Source organism: Acanthochromis polyacanthus, chromosome 14 (genome assembly GCF_021347895.1).
Source record: "Acanthochromis polyacanthus isolate Apoly-LR-REF ecotype Palm Island chromosome 14, KAUST_Apoly_ChrSc, whole genome shotgun sequence".
NCBI classification, from domain to species: domain Eukaryota; kingdom Metazoa; phylum Chordata; class Actinopteri; family Pomacentridae; genus Acanthochromis; species Acanthochromis polyacanthus.
Window position 1 is genome coordinate 23,087,515 of NC_067126.1, and position 22,370 is coordinate 23,109,884.

The 22,370-nt window shown below is 40.4% G+C and overlaps 1 protein-coding gene across 1 annotated transcript in view; it reads left to right on the plus strand.

The window, feature by feature from the left end:
* Positions 1 to 22,370, plus strand: part of ptpn4a (protein tyrosine phosphatase non-receptor type 4a) — a 75,204-nt gene that overhangs the window by 44,339 nt on the left and 8,495 nt on the right. Inside the window, 19 exon segments of the mRNA XM_051958634.1 lie at positions 1,350 to 1,470; positions 1,885 to 1,972; positions 3,316 to 3,404; positions 7,637 to 7,700; positions 9,285 to 9,457; positions 10,502 to 10,570; positions 10,973 to 11,107; positions 11,646 to 11,807; positions 15,668 to 15,774; positions 15,777 to 15,826; positions 17,320 to 17,403; positions 17,519 to 17,528; positions 17,531 to 17,577; positions 17,874 to 17,998; positions 18,000 to 18,025; positions 18,904 to 18,966; positions 18,969 to 19,072; positions 19,909 to 19,999; positions 20,157 to 20,218. Of these exon segments, the coding sequence (XP_051814594.1) occupies positions 1,350 to 1,470; positions 1,885 to 1,972; positions 3,316 to 3,404; positions 7,637 to 7,700; positions 9,285 to 9,457; positions 10,502 to 10,570; positions 10,973 to 11,107; positions 11,646 to 11,807; positions 15,668 to 15,774; positions 15,777 to 15,826; positions 17,320 to 17,403; positions 17,519 to 17,528; positions 17,531 to 17,577; positions 17,874 to 17,998; positions 18,000 to 18,025; positions 18,904 to 18,966; positions 18,969 to 19,072; positions 19,909 to 19,999; positions 20,157 to 20,218 (1,670 nt within the window).

Consider the following 22,370-nt stretch of genomic DNA (forward strand, 5'->3'; position numbering starts at 1 on the left):
GCGCACAATCTGACCAGATCAGGGGCATGTGGCAAGGATAAACTGTATTGCACCATCTTGGTTTATGTTAGACTTGAAGGATTACAGCTGGTGTGATAATACGAGGTAATAGGGTTGTATTTCCTTTAGCTCAGCTGAAATTCTGCCCAGACATGTAGCATACACAGACACACTGAGAACTATGTCTCACGCAACACAAATGCGGCATTGTTGCACTATCTGTTGAAAACTACTATGTTTGAATACACTCTGTTTTTCTATGTAGTGATAATATACGGTCTTAATAGAAGAGGTTTGCTAGAGACTGCGAGAAAAAACATTTCAGTAAAGATGTGAAGATTTCTGCCATGGGCAAAAATCAAGTTTGTTTTTTTTCATTTGGTAATACCTCTTTTTTTTTGTGGAAAGTTCAAAAATTCTCCTGATATACTTGCTGTGTCCACTTACTGTGCTTAGGACACCTCAGAAACAATCACATTGACACAGTGCTGCAGCCTAATTTGTAACAAGCTGCTAGCTACAGTAAAGAAAGGGGAAAAAAAACAGCAGTTTCAGCCTTTCAGAAACATCCACAGGAGCCCTGTATGTTTTTCTGTTTAACATAAAGAGCACTTACAGTCATGGAAAAAAAATATTGGACCACCCTTGTCATTAAAAACAATGGTTACGCAATCAAGTTCTAACTCCTTGTGTGTATCATGTGACTTACACAGACAGAAAAGGAAACATGAAATGCCTAAAAGCTCTGTTTTTAGCAGTACAGTGCCATAGCTATTGATTTAAAAACTTAAGTGATTTTGGTTATTATCAAGAAAACCATGGAAAATGTCTAGATATCAGCTCTTAAATTAAACTCTTATGAGCTATTTTTGTTGTAGTCATTATATTTGTCCAAACAAATGTACCTTTAGTTGTACCAGGCATTAGAATTAACAAAATGAACAACAAAGCAAGGGTGGTCTAATATTTTTTTCCTTGACTGTAGGTACCGACGCCTACTTATCGCAGTATGAAGAGAACCGCATGCATGTCGACTGTACACTGGAACTTCATAGATCTGCACATTTAACGACAGTGTAGAGTCGCATCAATATGTACCATCAATTAAATGTTTGGCCTTTACCTATTATTGTCTTTATTTTAGAACAATGTGATTGAACAGAAATGGCACATTTACCGATTAAATGTCTGGATGTATGCTGGGAACATTTTCAGCTTATTACCCATTACTAGTTCAGTTCCCTTTAACTCAGACGTTCCACCTTGCCACCTGTTGAATTAAGCAAACGTTGATGCATCATCGTTATATTAATCTTTCTTCCTCTCTCTCTCTTTTTTTTTTTCTGTAGCTGAGTTGGGGGACTACAGTGAAACGGAGCATAGTCCAGGCTATCTGTCTGAGTACTGCTTCATCCCGAATCCCCCACAAGATTTCCACAAAGAGGTCGCCAAACATCACCAACAGCACAGGTACGCTGAGACATACACACAAAGACACCTGTGATTCCACCAGCATTCATGTAGCTGTAGGAAGGAACTGAACCATACAGAACAAGTGCTTTTCAATTAAGTAGTCGTGTCAGATAATACAGTAAAAATAATTAAGTATGCCATAAGTTTAGAGAAACATTTAAGGAATGTGCTTGCATTTACAAATAAACACAAAGGCTTATTGTACAAGGTAGAGTTTAGCTGAACCTTTCCTTGTCGTTACTTCAATATATTTCTGATTGCCTATTTTCTGTTGATTTTCTTTGTCATTTTCCGCCTCCATATGTCTGTTTAACACACTACCCTGTAATGATCACTCCCACACATGACCTCTCGTCCCTGTCTGTTGCTGTACCCTGCTATCACTCTCTTCCCTCTCTCTCTTCCTCTCAGCGGTCTATCTCCTGCCCAGTCAGAGTTTAATTATCTGAACACAGCACGTACGCTGGAGCTCTACGGGGTAGAGCTGCACTATGCAAGGGTAAGTAAGGTTTTATTCCATGTCTGTTAACAGTTGTCTGCCTTAGTGTGTATGTTAAAGACCATTCTACATACAGCCTGTATGTGTGTGTGTTTGTGTTGCAATTTCTCTACTGTTTTTTATTTTTTTATTTCCCAAGCAGTAGCTCTGGGGCCTGTTAGATGTGTCAGTGTATCTGTGATCTCATTTTAGCGATCTTGCCTCTTTCTTTCCCCCCACAAAACCCCTGTGCAATTTGAAATAATGTAATCCATATCCACCTTCAGCCAATGTGATCAAAATTACTAGTAATGAAGTTCCAATCTGTGATAGGTTTTCCCTTTCCACACCATCACACATACACCGTTTTCCTCCTGCCAGCAGCAGCAGAGCCAAGCATCTCTGTGCTGGAAATAAGACCAGGTTGGAGGAGCTGCAGAGTGTACAGCTGATGTTGATGCCCACACCCTGCAGAAATGCCACACATTGGCATTCAGCTCTCATCATAACACCAACAGATAGTACCAATGCAGGAAAATCGTCAAGATCAACTTTTTTTTTTTTTTGCACGTAGTTCTTTTGGATACTTTTGTAGAAAAGATCAGATGAAGCTACGTTTAGAGCCGAACACATTTCTGGCCTGGTGTCATTTCCAGCTCATCCTGTTGAGATTGGACTCTTAGCTGTCGAAGGAAATGAGAGCAGTGCGATATCAACCATGATGTTATTACGGGGTGGAAAGGGCGTGTGAATGCTGTACAGATTGGGGCTTGCCTGTGATTTTTTTTTTTTTCTTTATAGCCCTTAAAGAAATTTGTAATTTTTGGAGAAATTACTTTGTTTTGTTGTTATGTAATAATCTTAGAATTGTTATAGTAAAGCTATATATAAGGTAGTATATGCTTTTCATAGATATATTCATGAACCTCAGCATGAAAAGCCGTGGATAGAATTAGTCAGCCTTAGAAGTCTGGAAAAATGCGGAGAAATTCAGCCAGAACGCACAGAAAATCAAGCTTGATGTATTGACTGAGCAGCAGCAGAACATTTATTAGCACTCAGTCATCCTCAGCAACACTCTGTAGAGAAATAATAAGGATATCCAACACATACTATATTAAAAGACATGTCTAAATAAGATAATTAATCAGGGCAGTAGTATGTACATGTTGGAAGAGTCGATGTTCATTGAAACCTGACATGAACCTCTATCCTCATGTACTCTACTCTTTAAGTGTGGGTGTCTCATTGCTCTTACATTGAAGCAAGTAGAATGAGAGGAAGGCAGGTCTTTTTCCAGCATCACCTCCTCTCCTCCTCTACACACACACACTCCTTCACACGCTCTGTTCTCCTCCCTTTAGGACCAGAGTAACACAGAGATCCTCATCGGAGTGATGTCCGCCGGCATTGTGATTTACAAGAACAGGGTACGGATCAACTATTTCCCATGGTGAGTAACACGCACACCCATGATAAACTAAGAACCAGAATGTGAAATAAACAAAACAAAAGAATGGAAGTTTCGTGATGGGATTTCCATGGTGTTCCAGTGTGAAGCTCCTCTAGGGTTCCAGATATGTGGAGAAGGAGATGAAGTGGAGCTATAGATGATGAGAGACCATTCAGGGGCGGTTTTGGTGAGAGGTTTAGGACCAGAAATATACGTATCAGATCTGTCATGATTTAGTTTTAGATGGCTGGCTGGTATCCATGATTTATTTTCAGTTAGGGATTTGGTCAGGGTGGAGTTAGTTGCAGTTGAAACAGATTTAATGAATATGTAATCATCGTTGGTGCAGTGTAGGCCTTGATGATGGATAATTTTACAGAGAGAGAGAATGCAGGGGATGAACAGAAGGCCAAGTACTGAACCCTGGTGAAATACTTCACAACTACACACAAAGTTTGTCTGTGTGTTGACTGGAGGTAGAAATACACAGAGAGAGACATCATAACTGAACCCCAGCATACTGTATAGACTTTTTGAACTAGCTTGTGTGCCTGTATACATTTTAATGACTAAATAAAAGAAGCTTGTGATCAAACTGTCATTTTCTTTGCACTCGCTGCGAGCCAATGATCAAGGTTCTTTAAATCGAACTGCTTGAAAGCAACTCCAGCCAACAGAAAACCTGGTAGCTATCAGCTGTGAATGAGAGGATCTGTATGGATGAGAAAAGGAGCACTACTAAAAAAGAAAAAAAAAGGCTCATTGCTCATTAATTTTTTCATACTCCGTCATTTCCCCCTGGCCATATTTCCCCTGAACTGGGGGAATCAAACTATGGATGTTCTTGTCACAAATCCACCTCTGTGCCCATCAATCTGCTGCCAGCTCCACTTGAACTGCCTCCAGGAACGCTTTTTGCTGAGAAATCGGCTGCATAATATTTTGGAAACCTCTCACATAGTGATTATTGACATGGCATATTAATGCTTAAGCCTCAGTTGATCCTTTCTAGAATTATGCAGATGATTCCACCAGATTTTTTTTTCTACATGGGGGGAGACTTTTGGTGTTAAACTAGGTTTCCTGGAAATATTAAAGGCATCAAATCTGCTCTGTCCCTCTTTGTCCTCCTTTCGCCTCTCTTTGTCGAAGTCACTCACACTCATCAATCTTTACGTTTGTAGCTCCGGTTCTCCCTCCAAAGCATTGATTCTTGGAAACCTCCTATACTTTGCTTCTGCACCGTGGGAGGCTAAATGTTAAATGGATGCAGGAGGTGGAAGAGTAACAACTCAAGCCCCTTGTAACTGTGGAAGATAATTCACTCATGTAGGCTTAACACATACACACCCCGATCAAATACCCAAAGCAGCTGGTGTATGTGTGTGCATATATGTTTTTCTGCGTAGATGGCTTTGAGGTGAGGGAACGATTTATTTATTTTTTTATTACTCACACTGTGGGAACCAAATTCATAAATCTGGGGACTAAGAGCCTCCTATTTTGGGGGCGGAAAACGGAGCCATACCATGACATTTAAGGTTTAAGACTTGGTTTGTGGTTAGGGTAGTCGAAGAGTCACCATGGAATGAACGTAAGTCAATATGAAGTCCTCCTAAGTGGAGAAAAAAACTAAAGCATGTTTGTGTGTGTATCCAGTCAGCTGAGCTAAATTTAGAGACAAACAGCGGTGTCCCCAACAGCTGTTGACTACCATGTGTGAGAAAGGGAGCAAGAGAAACATAATAGTCAACAGTATCTCTCAACCCCGCGCTCACTGATTTTCTTCCCGCTCTTCTTCATTCTGTCTTTCTTTACTCTGTCTTTAACAAAGACTCACTGTTGCTGCATCTAGCCCGCTTCTCAGGCCGTCTCTCCTTCTTGTCATTCTCCTGTTATCGTAAATCAAACTGTAAGATAAGGAGGGGGTCAACAGAGTCTCTGAGGAACGGGAGAGACATTTAGATTTTTGCCTCTTTCCTATTTCTGTTCACAGCAGCCTGACAAATGAGCCACACTTAGATGGGGCATGACTCACGCTCTGCTTAAGCATGTGTGTATGTGTGTGTTTGTCCTTGCAAGTGTGTGTGAGTAAGTATGTAAAATATATTTAGCAGGGAGCGATGAGTCACAGCAGCAACAGAACTCTAGGAAGGGATTATGTTACTCTGCTGCTGCTCATTAGCAGACTTCTTACTGTGGCCACGCGTGTGTAGCCCTCTGATTCCAATATTATTGATGCCGCTTCGCCTTCTGCGTGTGACTAGATAATACACAGATTGGAAAATATGGGTATTGTTGAACCTGGGAGACTCCAGCGCTGTCACACTCTTATAGCATGTACCCTACAGCTGTGGGAGGAGGGTGGAGGTTAAATAAACCGTTGGAATGTGACACATGGGTCAACTGACTTGAAGAAATTGTAATTTATTTAAACGTGTGCTTGCAGTCTGTTTATTGATTCCTGAAAAAGAATTTGAACCTGTTTGAATCTACAGTGCTGGTTCTGAACGTGTTAGCGTGCCCGTATAGTGCACAGGCTCGGCGGACTTGAGCAAATGTGACGAAGTCTGGCTAAGCCTCAACTGGGGCAAAAGGAAATGATGAGCAGTCAAAATCAACATCTGCTCTCTGAACCAATGTTTGGTCCACATTACTTTGTAATGACAGTTGACAGGTTTCCAGATTCAGTTTTAAATATCAAATATGTTTAACAAGAGTTCAAATCTGCATGTTTTTTTAATTATTGTTATGCTAGTGCTTGGAGCAGCCTACTCTGTTCTCGAAAAACGTAAAAGCTTCTCACTACAAAGTATTATTAGCGCTACTTTAAACTGGTGCATCACAATCTTCCCTTTGTTTACCTCTGTATTCCTATAACATCATGTGAGGTGGCACACTGCACCCTGATTACTCCCTCTGGCACGAGGATCTTCTTAGCAATGGCCTGTAGGGTTTGATGCAATGCTGTTTTCTACTCTCGTAGGGCGTGCAGGTCTGAGATCAGCAGAAAAACATCTGAAGTTGCATGTGCATGATGCAACCTCATTTCAAAATCTGTTCCCTCAGCGTGAGTCAGGCATTATTAAATATTGACAGCGGAGAGACAGGAAATGTGGGAATGCCATGCAGTAAATGTCCAGGATGCCTGGGAGTCAAATAGGAAGTCTGTGCTTGTAGACGTTCATACTTATGTGCTATGTGTTCTAACTACTTGGCTATTAGCTCGTGCCTAATTTTCATGCCTCCACACTGACTATAGCTGTGGCAGGAGGCATTTTGCTTTCCAGTTATATGTCCACTTACCTGGCTCATTGTTGTGGACCAGATATCTCAGGAACACCTTATGGAGTTTTTTCCAATGCGGCTCAAATCTTCAGTTGTTATTTTATGGGAGCAGCTCAGGAATTCATGTTAATCATTACATCACACAGATGTCTAACAGGATAAAATGATTAGGTAATGACATTCTCAATCATGTACCATCCCAATGGTTTAAAAACACGTTTTCTGGGCATTATTCAGCTCCATGACTCAGGAACAGAAGTTTTTCACATTTGGTGAATTGGAGATACTAATCTTGGGTGTCCACCTTACAACTGTAGGAACTTTTAGAGCTCCTTTGTGCTGCTGAGCTGAAGATGTGTGTGAAGCATCCATGATTTATGCTTTGTTGGTTCTTTGCAGGAACATTCATATTTGAATCATTGTCTGCTGTCAAGTGTGAACACATACAAGGAGGTTCTTTTCTCAGTTAACTTAGTCTTTTAAGTTCAAAGTCTTCACTACATATCTTGGTTTTCTGGCAGAAGCAACCGCAAGATTGTCATTTTAATTATTTTACATTTTAATCTTTCAAAACCCATTGAAATGCCAGTCAGTCAGTCAGGTGTATGCTAGCAGCCTAACAGAGAGCTTTAGTTAACATTTCAGTTCTTATCCCAAAGATAGTAGGTCCAGTGTTCTAGTTGACGGCTGTTTCTGCATGTTGCAACAGTAACTCTTAAATTAAAAATGTGCAAAATCAAAATACAGTTTAAAACTCTCAAAATGTATTTCAGTATTTCATTCAATGTACACACCACACACTGAAGAGCCAAAATATTTGGACCTCCCTACCTTACACGTCATTATATATTGGTGCAGTAAGTGTATTTATGTGTAAAAATGTAACATTGTTGTCTTAAAGGTATTAGCAGCAACTAATACAGGCAACCCTTTCCTGCTTCCAGGTTGAAAATAGTGAAAATCTCCTTCAAGTGCAAACAGTTCTTTGTCCAGCTGAGAAGAGAGGTGGTAAGTGTACGCACACACACACACACACACACACACAGACGCCCACTCACACATGCACTCACACTAGCGCGTCTTAGCCACCGCCTCCCTCTCACATTTATGTGTAGTTTGTGAACAGATGGAGTTTATCCAGTGTTTATCCAGTTTTTTTCCGTACATACTGTACTGACTGTGTAAATGTATGTCCGTACAGTACGCCACTACTGGAGAGGTTAACCGAGCTGTGTCTACATGTGTGTGTGTGTGTGTGTGTAATCAGTGTCAGATTAACCCCCTGCTGTCTGTGTCCTGGTTGACTCTGCTTTAATCCCCCCACTGTGTCTTGCATCCTTTGTTTGACCGTCGTTCTGTTTTTCAAGATAACAACTTTGACACTACTGTCAACCTGATCTTTATATTCCACCATAAATATTCACAGTTCATCATTTATCCTTCTGAAACTGCTCTCACATGTTAAATCAAGAGGTATAACTCGTATTTAACAGGTAAATGATAGAGCCCTCTTTATTTATCTCGTGTTTTTCCTGCTGGCAACATCTCTAAGTGTGTCTACAATGTCTTCAAGCATGTCAAATAATTAATTTAACTGACAATAAATGAACTGCATCTAATAATTGAGCGCTGAGATTTCCATCCTGCTCCTCTACTGTTCTTATCCTTCTCCACTTCAGTGCAGTTATTGTCCCATCCCTCCATCTGTCTTCCTTTCTCTTTTTCTCCGTCTGTTTGAAGTAAATGAAAATAAATTTTCATGGTGAAACAGCCAACGCTAACTAATTTTACTTTCATCCAATATACATTTTGGAAAATTGCCCTTACCATGACAATAAATAAAGTAATACAATGCCGGTTATGTCTTTCATTGTGTGAAGATTAGGTGAATAAAACTAAACGTAATGAAATAAGCTGATTACATTTGATATTGTAATGTTTGTTTTGGCAGTGACGTTTGTATCTGTACAAATTCTGTCTGGAGGAATTTGTTGGAAATAGTCCTGAGTATTCTGCAGGGGAAATGTGCAATAAAAACAGTTTTTAGCATGGAGTTTACAGAAAGGCTGACCAATTAATTTGCAGTATCCAAACTGGAGAAGCTGCAATTTGTTAAAATATTGATAAAATGTGTTACAAAATATCATTGTAAATGTAGTGTGGCAATTACCGAGATACCTACAAATCATGTTCTCTATACATACGGGAACATGTTCATTTAGTTCGTACTACAGGAAAAATCACAAAGGAATTTTTAGAATGTTTTCAGTGAAGAATAAATGAAAAAATGACCATTCTCTTTTCTGTCACAAATCGTCGCAAAATTATTTTATCTTACATATTGTTTAGTCATCACTGAAAGAGTTAAGAAGCAAGCAGAGCAGTCTAAACATTTGGCTATGGGTAAATAATAAAGATCACTAAAATAATATTCTGTTAAATAGTTTTCAAGTAATGGAGAAGCAGTTGTAAAATGTAAATGTCTGTTATCAGTTTTCATCATTAATGTGGTTTGCCACAAAAAGTAACAGATAAACAGTTAAACAAATGGAAAAGTGCCTCACTCTGTCATCCTCTTCTCCCTGCACACAGACTGAGACTCGGGAGACGCTGCTGGGCTTCAACATGGTCAACTATCGGGCCTGTAAGAACCTGTGGAAAGCCTGCGTGGAGCACCACACCTTCTTCAGGCTGGAGCGGCCCATCCCACCACAGAAGAACTTCTTCGCTCACTACTTCACCCTGGGCTCAAAGTTCAGATACTGGTGAGAGCAGAACACAAATATGTGCTCCTAGAGGAACAACAGAGCACACAAAGAACCAAGGAAAATCTTGATTTCAATTCCAGCCTTTGATAAGTTGACATGTATACCACTCTTGTGCAGGCTTTTGGTCCATCAGCAGAAGTGCATGTTTATTTAAATCAATGCAGTTGTTTCTCTCTGCTTAGAAAGTCTAAAATACTGAAAGGCTACCGGGTGCCTGTTGTGCTATGCTGTCCCAGAAAACCACAACTTAATTATTCATGGTTTACCTAAAAAAAAAAACAGTGTCTTGTGTCTGTTTGGCCTTCCAACTGTTCCTCTAAATCTTGCAGGAATTGTTTCTGTGATGGTGTCCTTGTTAAAGCATGCCACGCAATTAATTTCACTCTGCCTACTCAAACGAAACATTTCTTTTAAACTGGCGATATACAATTTTTCTACTTACGAGTCGGAATGGAAACATAAAATAGAATAATGTTTTCGCCTTACTGGATTATGACATTACCCTCTGTCAACTTTGCTTCACTTCACTGGGAGCATTTTTCATTTCCCTTTTCTCTGAAATGTGAGTGAGAGATGAACTGAGAGTTTGAGGTCTTGTGATGCATTATTGAGCAGCAGTGATGCAATGCGAGCGAGCCTTGTCTGATGTTTGGCTTGACAGTGTGTGTGTGGGGGTGTGTTTTTGCCCTTGAGATATTGACTGACTTTCCAATAAGCACAGTCTTTTGAATTGCGAATTTGTGCTGTTAACATGTTATTAACAGAGCGTCAAAAGATAAAATATGTTGCATTTCTTACTGTCTTACAGTATTTTGGTTGATTTGTTTATTTAAAGACAGAATTTTGGAGGACTGATGCCGCTGAAATTGCCTTTAGCGTTGCAGAATAAAGTGACACATACTGCAACAACAGATGTCGTAATTTCAGAAAATACAGCAAGTCAAAGTAAACCTTGCTAAAGCCAAAAGCTGTTTCACTCCAGATAAAGTTTTTCTTCCATGTTCGTGTACTGATTATTGTTCTTTTTGTTCCTGTCCCCAGCGGACGGACGGAGGTGCAGTCTGTGCAGTATGGAAAGGAGAAAGGAATCAAGGACAGAGTATTTGCCAGGTAATGGACAACTCCCTTTTGGTTAGTTGAATGTAGCCATTAGAATCATCTTGTGATACAGAAACTTCAATCGCCAACAAGAAAAAAAAGCCAGAATTTGAAAATACAGCCCTTCTCCTGCAGTTCTCCCCTCTCTGTCCTCACCCACCAGACAAGCACGGGCAGATGTACACACTTTAAACGTGCAAAAACTGTCACCACTGACTTTTTGCCCCACGCAGGACTCGAATGCTACTCTACTAAGAGACAGTTTTTTTTTGTTTTTTTTTGTTTAACCCATTCAGCAACCATGTCCTGATCTTTTTTTTGCCCAGTGACACCTATAAAATACTGTCTGCCACAGCTTTAACGTACAGTTATTGTTTTTGTTTTGGGGATTAATTACCACCTCGCTCTGAACAGGTCTCCCAGCAAGCCATTAGCCAGGAAGTTGGTGGGCGGGACAGACTGGGAGTCGGTCAGCAGGAACAGCCTATCAGATGAGAGACTGGAGACCCAAAGCCTGCCCACTCGCTCGCCGCCCGGCACACCTAACCAGTGAGTTCTAACTACAGCTCATATTTTATAAATGCACCGAGAAAAGTAAAAATCTTTTCACGAGGAAGTTAATTTCTGTTATTAGAAAAATACATGTTATGAAGAAAGGTGCTTCGCTTCATCTTTGTACAGTTCTGCTCATAACAGTACAGAGCTTCAGAACTTATAAGCGAACATTTAACCTGTAGAAGCGTCTGAGGCCATCCCATGATGTCTGAAGTATAATATACTATATGAAATAACCAGATATGATTTCAACATTTTCAATATGAGCACCGTTATAAACTAGGACAATACTTCACCTTACAAGAAGTTAACCTTATCAAACTAAAGTTAACCTTTAAACAGTAAACAGGAAATTTAAAATTCCCAACATTGTGGTTTAACTCAGAAACTTTCCGATCAAACGAGTACGTATGACACCAGTTCTGAGCATTTATCCGATGTCGTCTTTCAGGTACTTTACTTTTTCCTGAAGCATCAAACTGAGATTGTGTTCTCGGCTCTTAAACATTATGTGTGTGTGTGTGTTTGCCAGGAACTCTCTGTTTGTGCAAGAGGGGACACGGATACGCCCATCCTCAGTTGGCCACCTGGTTGATCATGTGATCCACGCCTCACCTAGCCTACCTGTCTTCTCCTCCAATCACAAGTCGGCGTCGTCCACGCAGGCCAACAGCATCAGCCTGGACTCTACACCGTGAGTCTCCCAGGCTGCCGGATGCTTGATGAAATGATTCTTTTCGGCAGTAAATTGTGTCACTGTCATTCTCATCTTTACATCGCTCCCTCCTGTTTCTTCTTTCTTCCTTTGTATTCTTCTTATTCGATGCGAATCCCGCCCACGTTCTTTAAAGCTCTTTCTCTCTGGGAAAAACATCAGCTTGTGACTCGTGGCAGAGCATCGGTTAGATCATAATTTCACTGCTTCATAAATAGAACACCCCCCCCAACAGCCACCCTTTAATTTAGAAGTTACATTTTACTCATCAGCGTTCGTCTCAGTCTGTCTGACTATACTGCTGAGTTGACTGGTTTTTTTTTTAAAATGTCTGTCTGTGGCTTCACCCAACAGTTCACACCCTCTCCCAGTGTCACTTAGCTGGCCCCATAGGAAAGATGAACCCTTTGAAAACAGCCTATAAAATGTGTTTATAGCGGGTAGCAGGGTGGAGAGGTTGTGCAACAGGGCTGAACTAGGAATTAGTGTGTGTGTGTGTCTATTTGTGCTTCCTGCATGTCCTCAGACAGTGGTCACATGCTATAAAATATCTGGCGAAGTCCTTTAACTAATGAAGCTCCACAGTCCTATTCCAGGACCTGAGATGTTCTGTTGATGCTGAGGGAGTGAGTGAGAAATGAAAGAGCCAGAGAGATGGAACATTTCTCAGTTGGAAATCAGAGTGGTTAAGTAACATTAAAGTGGTAGTTCCTCTGCCTACAAAGCTACACACGCGCACACAGACAAACACACGCCAAGTTGGTGGCTCATCTCTCTGTTTCAGAGCCAAAAGATGACATAATCACCTGCTCTCTCCTCCTTAGACAACACTCACACTATCCATGCATGTGGTTTTATTGGCTTCATGTTTTTTGCCCATTACGTTATTAAGATATTGTGTTTTAGGCTAATTCCTAAAAGGTTTTTGTTAAATAATACAATTTTATTAATGATAATTTCAAAATTCTTAAAATGTGTGTGTGGATAATTATGAGCTTTATTCACCTTTTCTCTGACAGTTGTTTTGATAGGAATATTGGACATATCACCGATCCACAACAGGAACATGAAAATGTTTCTGCTTGATTTATACCTGAAAGAATCAAGGTCACTTATTCTGCTCATGTATGTATGCTACTGTTGTGTAGCTGATCTCAGAAAACCTTTTAGCTTCCATTCATTTGCTATAGCGGGTCATTAGAGTGGGTTGCTGAGCCTATCCCTGCTGACATTGCACAAGAGACAGCTGGACTGGTTGCCAGTCCATCACAGAGATAAACAGACAGACAGACAGAAAGACAGAAGGATGCTCACACCCACTACTGCGGCCAAGTTAGAGTCGCCATTTAACCTGCCATGCATGTATTTGGACTGTGGGAGGATGCCAGAGAAAACCCTCACGGGCCCAGGGAGAACAAACTCCACACAGAAAGACTCCAGTTGACCAGTAGATTTGAACATAAAACCTTCCTGCTGTGAGTTCTAACCACTGTCCCACCATGTCCCCCAGTGTTTGACTTGTAGCACACATTTGCCATAACGCTAAAATGATTCAGACTAATCAGAGCTGCTCACATGATGGGGAGATAGGGTTCATTTGGCAGTGCTCTTTGTTTCACGGAGAGGAGGCTTGGTGAAAATGAATACATTTTTTTATCAGTATCAAAATCCCAATTTCACAACATTCATGTCTAAATCTTTTTTTTTTTTTTTGGACTATCAGTAAGATTACTTTCTGAAGTTTCCTTTATTTGCTGCCATGAAAAACCTGAAGCCTAGAAAAGAAATTCCTCAAATCAGTTCAGTCCTGGACTACCTAATCTTGGATATTACTTTTGTTCTTCAGAGAAAATATTCCACTGGTTTCAAATTGTAAAAGTAGATTATTGTCAAAAGAAACAAATTCATATTTTTAATCATCTCTCTTAGCGTCAGTGGTTTTAGAAATTACTTCATCAACCCAGTTTTGATGTCTACTTAAAAGATCTGGTTCCAATCCAGATTACACTTTGGTTGCTGGAAACGAACATTCCTAAATAACTACCTCTTAGCATCAAATCAATTAAATTCTGAGTCACACATTTCTGATCTTGACGACATCTAAACACATCAACTATATATTTGCAATCTCCACTGATGCCACTCAACCGAGTTCCAAAGTTTCAGGGTTGATCACCTTGTTCAGTCCTATAATCTAGATTTCCACAATGTTCCTGAAATATTTTCGCCCAGTTAAATGTAATTAAATTAAAATCTGCTTTCACTCTTGCAGGACAGTTGTTGTGCTTTGTGTCAGTTCCACATGTACTCGATACAACAAACCTGTAACTCTTGGAAACACTTCTCTGTAATGTTCTGTTTTTAGTTGCATAAAGTGAAAACTATCTGTTTAGCTAGCCACAGTGAATTACAGTGGTGGTCTTTAAAATGCAGTGACTTTGTTTCCTTGACAGTGTCGGCACACAAAAGGTGTGATTATACAGTACATTGTAACACAGAGTTTCATGCAACTGCATGGTTATGCTATGGTAAATGACTTTGCATGCTGTAATCAGGCCCATTTCTTCACAGATTCAAAGCAAAGACGGGAAAATAATTTACTTTAAAACTGGGTGTGCACTGAAAGAGTTTTTGAATTTGTCTTTTGGTCGTTTTGAATGCAACTTGTTACTTTACAGCAACTTGGTTTACACGTCTCGTGAACCCTCATGTGATTTTTCCGTAACTGCGCAGATTTAGTTCTATCTTGTCATGCTTTTACAGATTTCTCAAGCAAAAGACAATTAGGATTTGATACACTGAATTATTTCAATTGCTTCATTGTAATTGGTGTTGACCATGTTTAATCCTCCTGGTCCAGGGTCATCTAAGTTGTGGTTTCATGTGAACGTGTTTGTGTATCCATTTCACTTGTCTGTGTAGTGCTGAGGAAATGCAGTGATGTAGGAGGATGTGCAGTCTCGGCTCAGGCCTGCTGTGCTCTGCCCTCCTTCTCAAAGCCTGACCTGGTTTTGACCCATAATAAATGTTAGTTTGCGTGTGTGTGTTTAAGACATAAAGTGACACCAGTAGCAGCAGCCAAAACAAAGATAATGCTCTTGACTGGTGCTCCCATCCTTAAGGAGTGCCTGAGCACGATCTCACACACGCACACAGACATAAGAGTGAAATGCCTGGCTTTTACCCACCAGAGAGTGAGCCATGAAGCTGCTGAAAGCCTTACCTGATGACGTTGTTGTTTCACCGTACGCACAGTCTGCTTTTATTGTCTACACGATGGAGGGGGGTGGGGTTGGGGTTGCGGGGGTGGGGGAGTGTTTTCCTCTCTCTTGCAGCCTTTTATGAGGTTAATGCATTGTGACTAACACAGGGCTATTAAGCCTCTCTGTCTCTTGCAATCTCTTTCTCTCTGGTTCCCCCTCTACCTGTTTTTTTTTCTCCTTTTGTCTTTTTTTCTTTCAGTCCACCTCTCAAACAAATAGAAAGACCTTTAGCGAGACCATTAGTTGTGTATTTATGGTACCTGTATGCTTGTGCCTTTAGTTACCAGCCCTCTATAAACACGCTTCTTAGAGCAGTACCAGCTAAAAAAAACTGCAAGTTTGGAGATTGTAAAAAGATTTTGTAATTATTTAGAATGTGCCATGGTTTGTTCTACAGCAAGTGCAAGTATCATCATGCAGACAACGATCACACGAAACATATCGGCACATCTAGAGAATGTTTTTGCCTGTCTGATTACTTATCTGAGTGACATACTTTTCTCCGCCACTTTCTTCGCTTTCTTTATTTCTACTTGTGTCTGACTGTCTTTCTCTCTCTCTGTTTCCCTCCCCCAGGTCTCCAGATGGGGTAGATGGCCAGCCTCCAGCTCTGCCCCCAAGCAGCTGAGCAGGAAAGACACTGAGCCAGATCATTCAGGCCCACTCCCAGCAGAGCCTCCTGGACACCACCTCAACGAGATGTATGATGTTCCCGTCAACGCTGACAAGACCACGGTCAGTATGACAGCACAAATCCTCATTATGTTGGATTCACAAAGTTTTTAGAGTGCCCAGTTGCATGAAGCATCTTTACCTCCTCCATCCTGGTGGTCCTTGCAGACTGTATCTGTTATAAAAATGCAGCCAGTGCCACTTCTTGAATGTTGCCAAGCATGACATATTCACTCTGCCTCGTACAGCTATGATTAGAATGGATGTAATATTTGTTGTGATTCATTCCTGTTGCATCAATTTGAGAGAGTCACAGTTTAGAATTTTAAAACAGATTCAATAACATCAGTGTCACTGACTCATTGTTATAAGGCTGTTATTTTCTTTCTAATTTACAGTTCTGATTACATGAGAATGAAAATGTCAATTTTCCTGGAGATTTTCTAGTGTCACTCCAGCCTCATATTACAGTCAAATAGGCTTTTTGAGTTCAACGATTCTTCCAACTAGCTCTCATCTGTAGAGCCCAAGGTTGTTAAATTTTTACTTAGAGCTTTTTAGATGTTGCTGACTACATTTTGAGGATGTTTTTACAAGGAAAGCGAAGACAAACGAGTAAATAAGGTCAAATTTTAATGTCACTTGTGAACACCTTGAGACTGGCACATTTAAAAACTGCACTAGCTGCTTAATTTTTAATTAACATTTAAAATGTTTTCAGTAGTTTTGCAAAGTCACCTCTCTGTCTGCCCTTTGGCCTGCTTTTTGGAGCTTGGCAACCGATCAAAACTGGCCAATGACAAACTGACTGTGAAGTTTGCCGTGAATGCAAAAGAAAACTGAAAGAGCCTTTATTTTCAGCTTCTTATAAAAAAGAAGTTATTTGTTGACGTTACCAACAAAATGGTTTCTCTTTGGTTCTGCCTTTTAGCTAAACATTTGAATAGCCACAATGTTCAGTTTCTACAATTGGGTTATAATAAAGATTAGACTTGTCCGAGCTTGAGGAGTGTTACCATGGCAACATTTACCATATTACATACTTCTCTCAGGAATTTTTCTTTGAGAAGCTTGACGTTACGTTGACAAGGCACTTTGTTTACTGTCTTCAGCTCTTAAAGCTGATTAGCCTCTTTTAGTGCATTGTTTTGGCTCTAAAGCGTATTACTGGTTTATTTATAGAGCTGAAATTAGTAAGGCTGGTTCTACATTGTCCAAAACACAAAATGAATAAATTAGTTCATTTCTGCTAGATGTGAAATCGACCAGTTGTTTATTTCCAGAAACTAGTCTTGTGTGGTGGATTGGCACCTGCTTGTTTTGATGTTTTTTCTGCTCCTAGTGGCCAGAAATAAATTAGTGATGCTCTTGATCTTGATTGTATTGTATTGTAGATGTTAGTTAACATTTCACTCAAACCAAATTTAACCTGAATATTACACAGGTAAATGTGTATACCTTTTGTTGACCAGCTGTTAAGTTTACAGCATACAGGAGATGGATGGTATAAGAGAATAGGAGTAAACTGACTTTCTGTGTTGACTGTGTTCTTTCAGTTGAATGGAGTCGTCCCTCATGATAATCTGGTCCTTATCAAGATGAGACCTGATGAACACGGACGTTTTGGCTTCAATGTCAAGGTGAGGCACCTGGTCAAAGCCTTTGGTGCCTGTGCATCATCTGTGTTATAATTATAACTGTACCCATAATCAAATAACAAACATTGTAGTGTAAACATGTGTCTGATGTGTCTAGGGTGGAGCTGACCAAAGATGCCTATCATTGTATCAAGAGTCGCTCCGGGACATCAGTAAGTCAACACCACCTCATATGCAAAGCTGCAAACTACTCTAGAACACGTCCCCTTCGCTCACACTTCTGATTTGTTACTTCAGTAACCTCAGTCTCCCAAAGGTTACCAAGGGTTGGTAGTCAGTGGTTAAGAAGCCACTTTGAACCAGCTTAGCTATGGCATTTTTATTTCTGCGGATGTTTTCTTTCAAGCTGTAAATGCTTTATTCGAACTGCACTTTATGAAAATAACACAAAAACTTCTGTCTCACGTCCAGTGGTTTCATTCTTCTGTTTGCTTTTCTCTCCGTCTCTTTAGGCTGACCTGTGTGTGCCTCGCCTTAATGAGGCGACCAGGTGGTGTTAATTATGGGCGGGACATCTCAGACCATACCATGACCAGGTCGTCATGTTCATCAAGGCCAGCTGTGAGAGCCACTCGGGAGCTCATCCTATTGGTCAGACCCAATGGTGAGTCGTTCACATGGCCAGATCATCACAATATGAGCCTTATCATATGTTAGGTTTATATATTACCAAGCCAGATGGTCCAGCATGCTACATTACTGTTACATCTGGCAGTTACTGGTTGTAAATGGTGAATTTTTACGAAAGAACTGGTATGTGTCGTGCAGCTGGCTGTAATTTAGTGACTGTAACATTTGTTGCAAGTGTTATCTGGTTAAGTGTATCGTATGAACAGCTGGTGTAGCCCACTCCTGAAAATTAACAGCTACACATGGTGGTTACAAGCTCTGATTCTGCTTCTGGACTGCTCAGTCTCATTTTTGTAATTGCAAAGGAGATTCTTGTACATTTAGGTTTCTGTGCATCTCAGCTATATGGATTCACATTTAGGAAACATGCCAAAGCTTCCTTTATCAGCATAAGCGAAGCGGGAGAGACGCTTTTAAAGATGATGAAACATAAATTCTTGGTATTGTACTGGGTCAAAGAGGGATTTGAACATTCATCCTCTCATACATCAAAGCAGATATAAGATTGCATCAATGTATTGAACGGCCGTTAATTCTCATCATCAGATTTTGCTGTTGAAATATATGTGAACAAGTATTTGCCCAGAGATGAACTGTGTATGACCTCTGAGCAGTGCGCAGATTTTGATTTTGATTACTTGAGCATGCCTTTATTTCTTTTACATGTGCGATTAATTAACATACCTGAGGCTCAGCCTTCATAATTCAGTTCAATTTCAATTCAATTTTATTTATATAGCCAGATTGACAACATATGTCACCTCCCAGCGCTTAGCACAGTAAGGTACCAACCTCATGAATTAGAAACATAAACAGCCACATACATATGAACTGTTTTGTTGATCCATTCAGCCATCTATGATGTGGTGGAGGAGAAGGTGGACTCAGAGCCAGATTTTCAGTACATCCCAGAGAAGTCCCTCAGGACCCTGCCCGGAGCTAGACCCAGCATGCTTTGAGGGACTCTATGGTCACACTGAAGGAAGGCCTGAGCAGTGGAGCCATATTGGCACAGTTTGATGTGAGTATAAAGACAGAAAAAAATCAGCATAAACAGAATCTAGACACATATGCTCACATAGAGATACATGCATCCAAGTGTGATTTCAGGTATGAGTCAGTCGTTTTGGATTAATAGCAGTGCTTCTCCACAGTTATTGCGTCGTGCAAGACCTCCCCAAAAGAATGTTATTCCAAAAATAACACCAAATATCTGTTTATTTGGAAAACTAACACTTCCACTCAATAACTGCTATTGTTTTATGGTGTTTTTATTTAATTAATGTGCAAAATAATGATAATGTAGCAATAATAATGGGAAATCTATTTACCTAATTTCTCCAGTACTGAGGGCAGAACTGATAACATTAGGGGCTTTAAAAGTTTGGCCCCATGGCTCATTTTATACCAGTTTCAATATCCACTTGTCACAGTGAGTGCAATAAAAGCTTGACCAACATGTGTTAATCCATCAGAAAACCGCAGATAGACAGATGTCAACCCCAAGTATTTAAAAGTCAAGCTAAATCATGTGTTGGCTGCCATGCCCATCTCCCAACCCCAAAGCAGTCAGCCACAAGGCAACACTGAATAGGCTTACTTTGTTTGAAGAACTGTCTCTAACTTCTTTCCTTCTCCATACTCCTAAAACGTCCAATGTTGTATCATCATCTCTTAACAGTGCTGTGTTGTGCTATTGATTGTGAGGAGGAATGTCAAAAACAAACACTCAGATATATGAATGCATGCTGAAGCCTGTACATATTTACATACACCAAGTTTGGCAAAAAAAAAAAAAAAATAGCCTGCTTTTATTGATCTTCCACAACTTTGATCTTTGTGTTCCTCCATCTACAGCAACTGTACAGGAAGAGGCCGGGGATGACCATGCTGTGTGCCAAATTACCTCAGAACGTTTCCAAAAATCGCTACAGAGACATCTCTCCATGTTACGTGACTGCACACGGCCGACTATTTCTGTTGGCGTGTGCTGACATTAACCTTTTGTTCCCCTCTCTTTCGCTCTTCTCCACCCGTTTTCCTTTTTTGTCCCCTTTGCTATTTTTTCCCACGCGTAAATCTTACCCTCTTTCTCTCCCCGACAGATGATGCCACACGGGTCATTCTGAAAAGCACAGATGACTACATCAATGCAAATTACATCAACGTGAGTTTGTTCATCCTCATTTTTTCCCTTTCATCTTTTCATCAGCGTCTCTGCATTTTGCCTGTTCGAAGCATGGTAGGTGGTCTGCTCTGCTAACCATCAAAACACATGTTGAATACACTATGCGGCTGTACTGGTGAATAAATGAACCGCATCAGCTTTGTGTTGTGGGTGACATTGTGAGTTAAGTGTTGTGCATGTTTTTGAGTCAGCCAGATAATTGTCTTGTCAAGCTAGCTGCAGCTTGTGTGTATGATAAGAAAATGCGCTTTTTGGAGAGACGCTTTCTATTTTTGTTTAGTCTTTTTGTGTAATCCCATTTCAAACATGTGCAACATGACTGGCTGTTTTCTTGTATGTTTAAGTCATGCTTTTTTTGGTTGTCAGCCATAGGGTGTTTTGCCGTCTAATTGTTGTATTGAATGTGTAAAAACCTTCACAAATAGAGCAGCACAGTGAAAAAGAGCAGTTACGGAAGTGTGCTCAGTTTTCTGACAAACTGGATCAAGGATAGATTTTTCAAACATAATTTATCATTGTTTACTCTGTGGTTTAATTAATAGTCTTGGGAGCACCAAGGACACTGGCCCCACTTCTCAGTCTAGTCAGCCCTTTACACTAGTACATTTTCTCATCTCTGTCATTACTTATTAGACAGAATATGTTCTGCTGTCTGTTCTCAATCTGACAGTGACCAGGGACAGTAAAAAATAAGATGTTCAGCTGCGACTCTCATTTAGTTTCTGTTACTCTGCAACACTGTGACCACATTAAACATGTAACATTTGTGGACCGTTTGCAGAGTGGCTGCTGCAACACCACACTTCTACTACAATCATATGGAACTAGCTACAGCAGGCATTAGATAGGACACATGTGGAGCTTATGTGCTGCAGATCCACTCTGCACAAATAAGAATAGACCAGTCTTCTATTTCTACTTTTTAACTGAGGTGTGTGCAGCCCTTTTTGACAGAAATGGGTCGTTAAGTAGATACACACGTGGACAAAATTGTTGGTACCCCTCAGTTAAAAGAAGGAAAAACCACAATTCTTACTGAAATCACTTGAAACTCACAAAAGTAACAATAAATAAAAATTTATTGGAAATTAAATAATCAAAAACAGCCATTACTTTTGAATTGTTGATTAACATAATTATTTAAAAAAACAAACTAATGAAACGGGCCTGGACAAAAATGATGGTACCTCTATAAAAGATTGAAAACTATTTGACCAGAGTGACATGATTAACTCAGGTGTGTCATTTAATTGACATCACAGGTGTTTCCAAACTCATAATCAGTCAGTCTGCCTATTTAAAGGGAGGAGCAGTAGTCACCCTGCTGTTTGGTGAAAAGGTGTGTACCACACTGAACATGGACAACAGAAAGCGAAGGAGAGAATTGTCCCATGGACATCCGAAAAAAAATTATAGACAAACATCTTAAAGGTAAAGGCTATAAGACCATCTCTAAACAGTTTGAAGTTCCTGTGACAACAGTGGCTCATATTATTCAGAAGTTCAAGACCCACGGGACAGTAGCCAAACCTCCCTGGACGTGGCCGCAAGAGGAAAATTGATGACAAATTGAAGAGACGGATCGTTGGAATTGTATCCAAAGAGCCCAGAGCAACCTCCAAAGAAATTAAAGGTGAACTCCAAGGCCCAAGGTACATCAGTGTCAGATCGCACCATTCGTCGTTGTTTGAGCCAAAGTAGGACTTCATGGGAGACGACCAAGGAGGACACCACTGCTGAATAAAAACTCATAAAAAGCCAGACTGGAATTTGCAAAAATGCATGTGACAAGCCACAAAGCTTCTGGGAGAATGTCCTTTGGACAGATGAGACCAAACTGGAGCTTTTTTGGTAAGGCACATCAACTCTATGTTCATAGACTCAAAAACCAAGCGTACGAAGAAAAGAACACTGTCCCTACGGTGAACATGGAGGAGGCTCAGTAATGTTTTGGGGCTGCTTTGCTGCATCTGGCACAGGGTGTCTTGAAAGTGTGCAAGGTACGATGAAATCTGAAGACTATCAAGGCATTCTGGAGAGAAATGTGCTGCCTAGTGTTCAGAAAGCTTGGTCTCAGTCGCAGGTCATGGGTCTCCAACAGGACAACGATTCAAACACACAGCCAAAACAC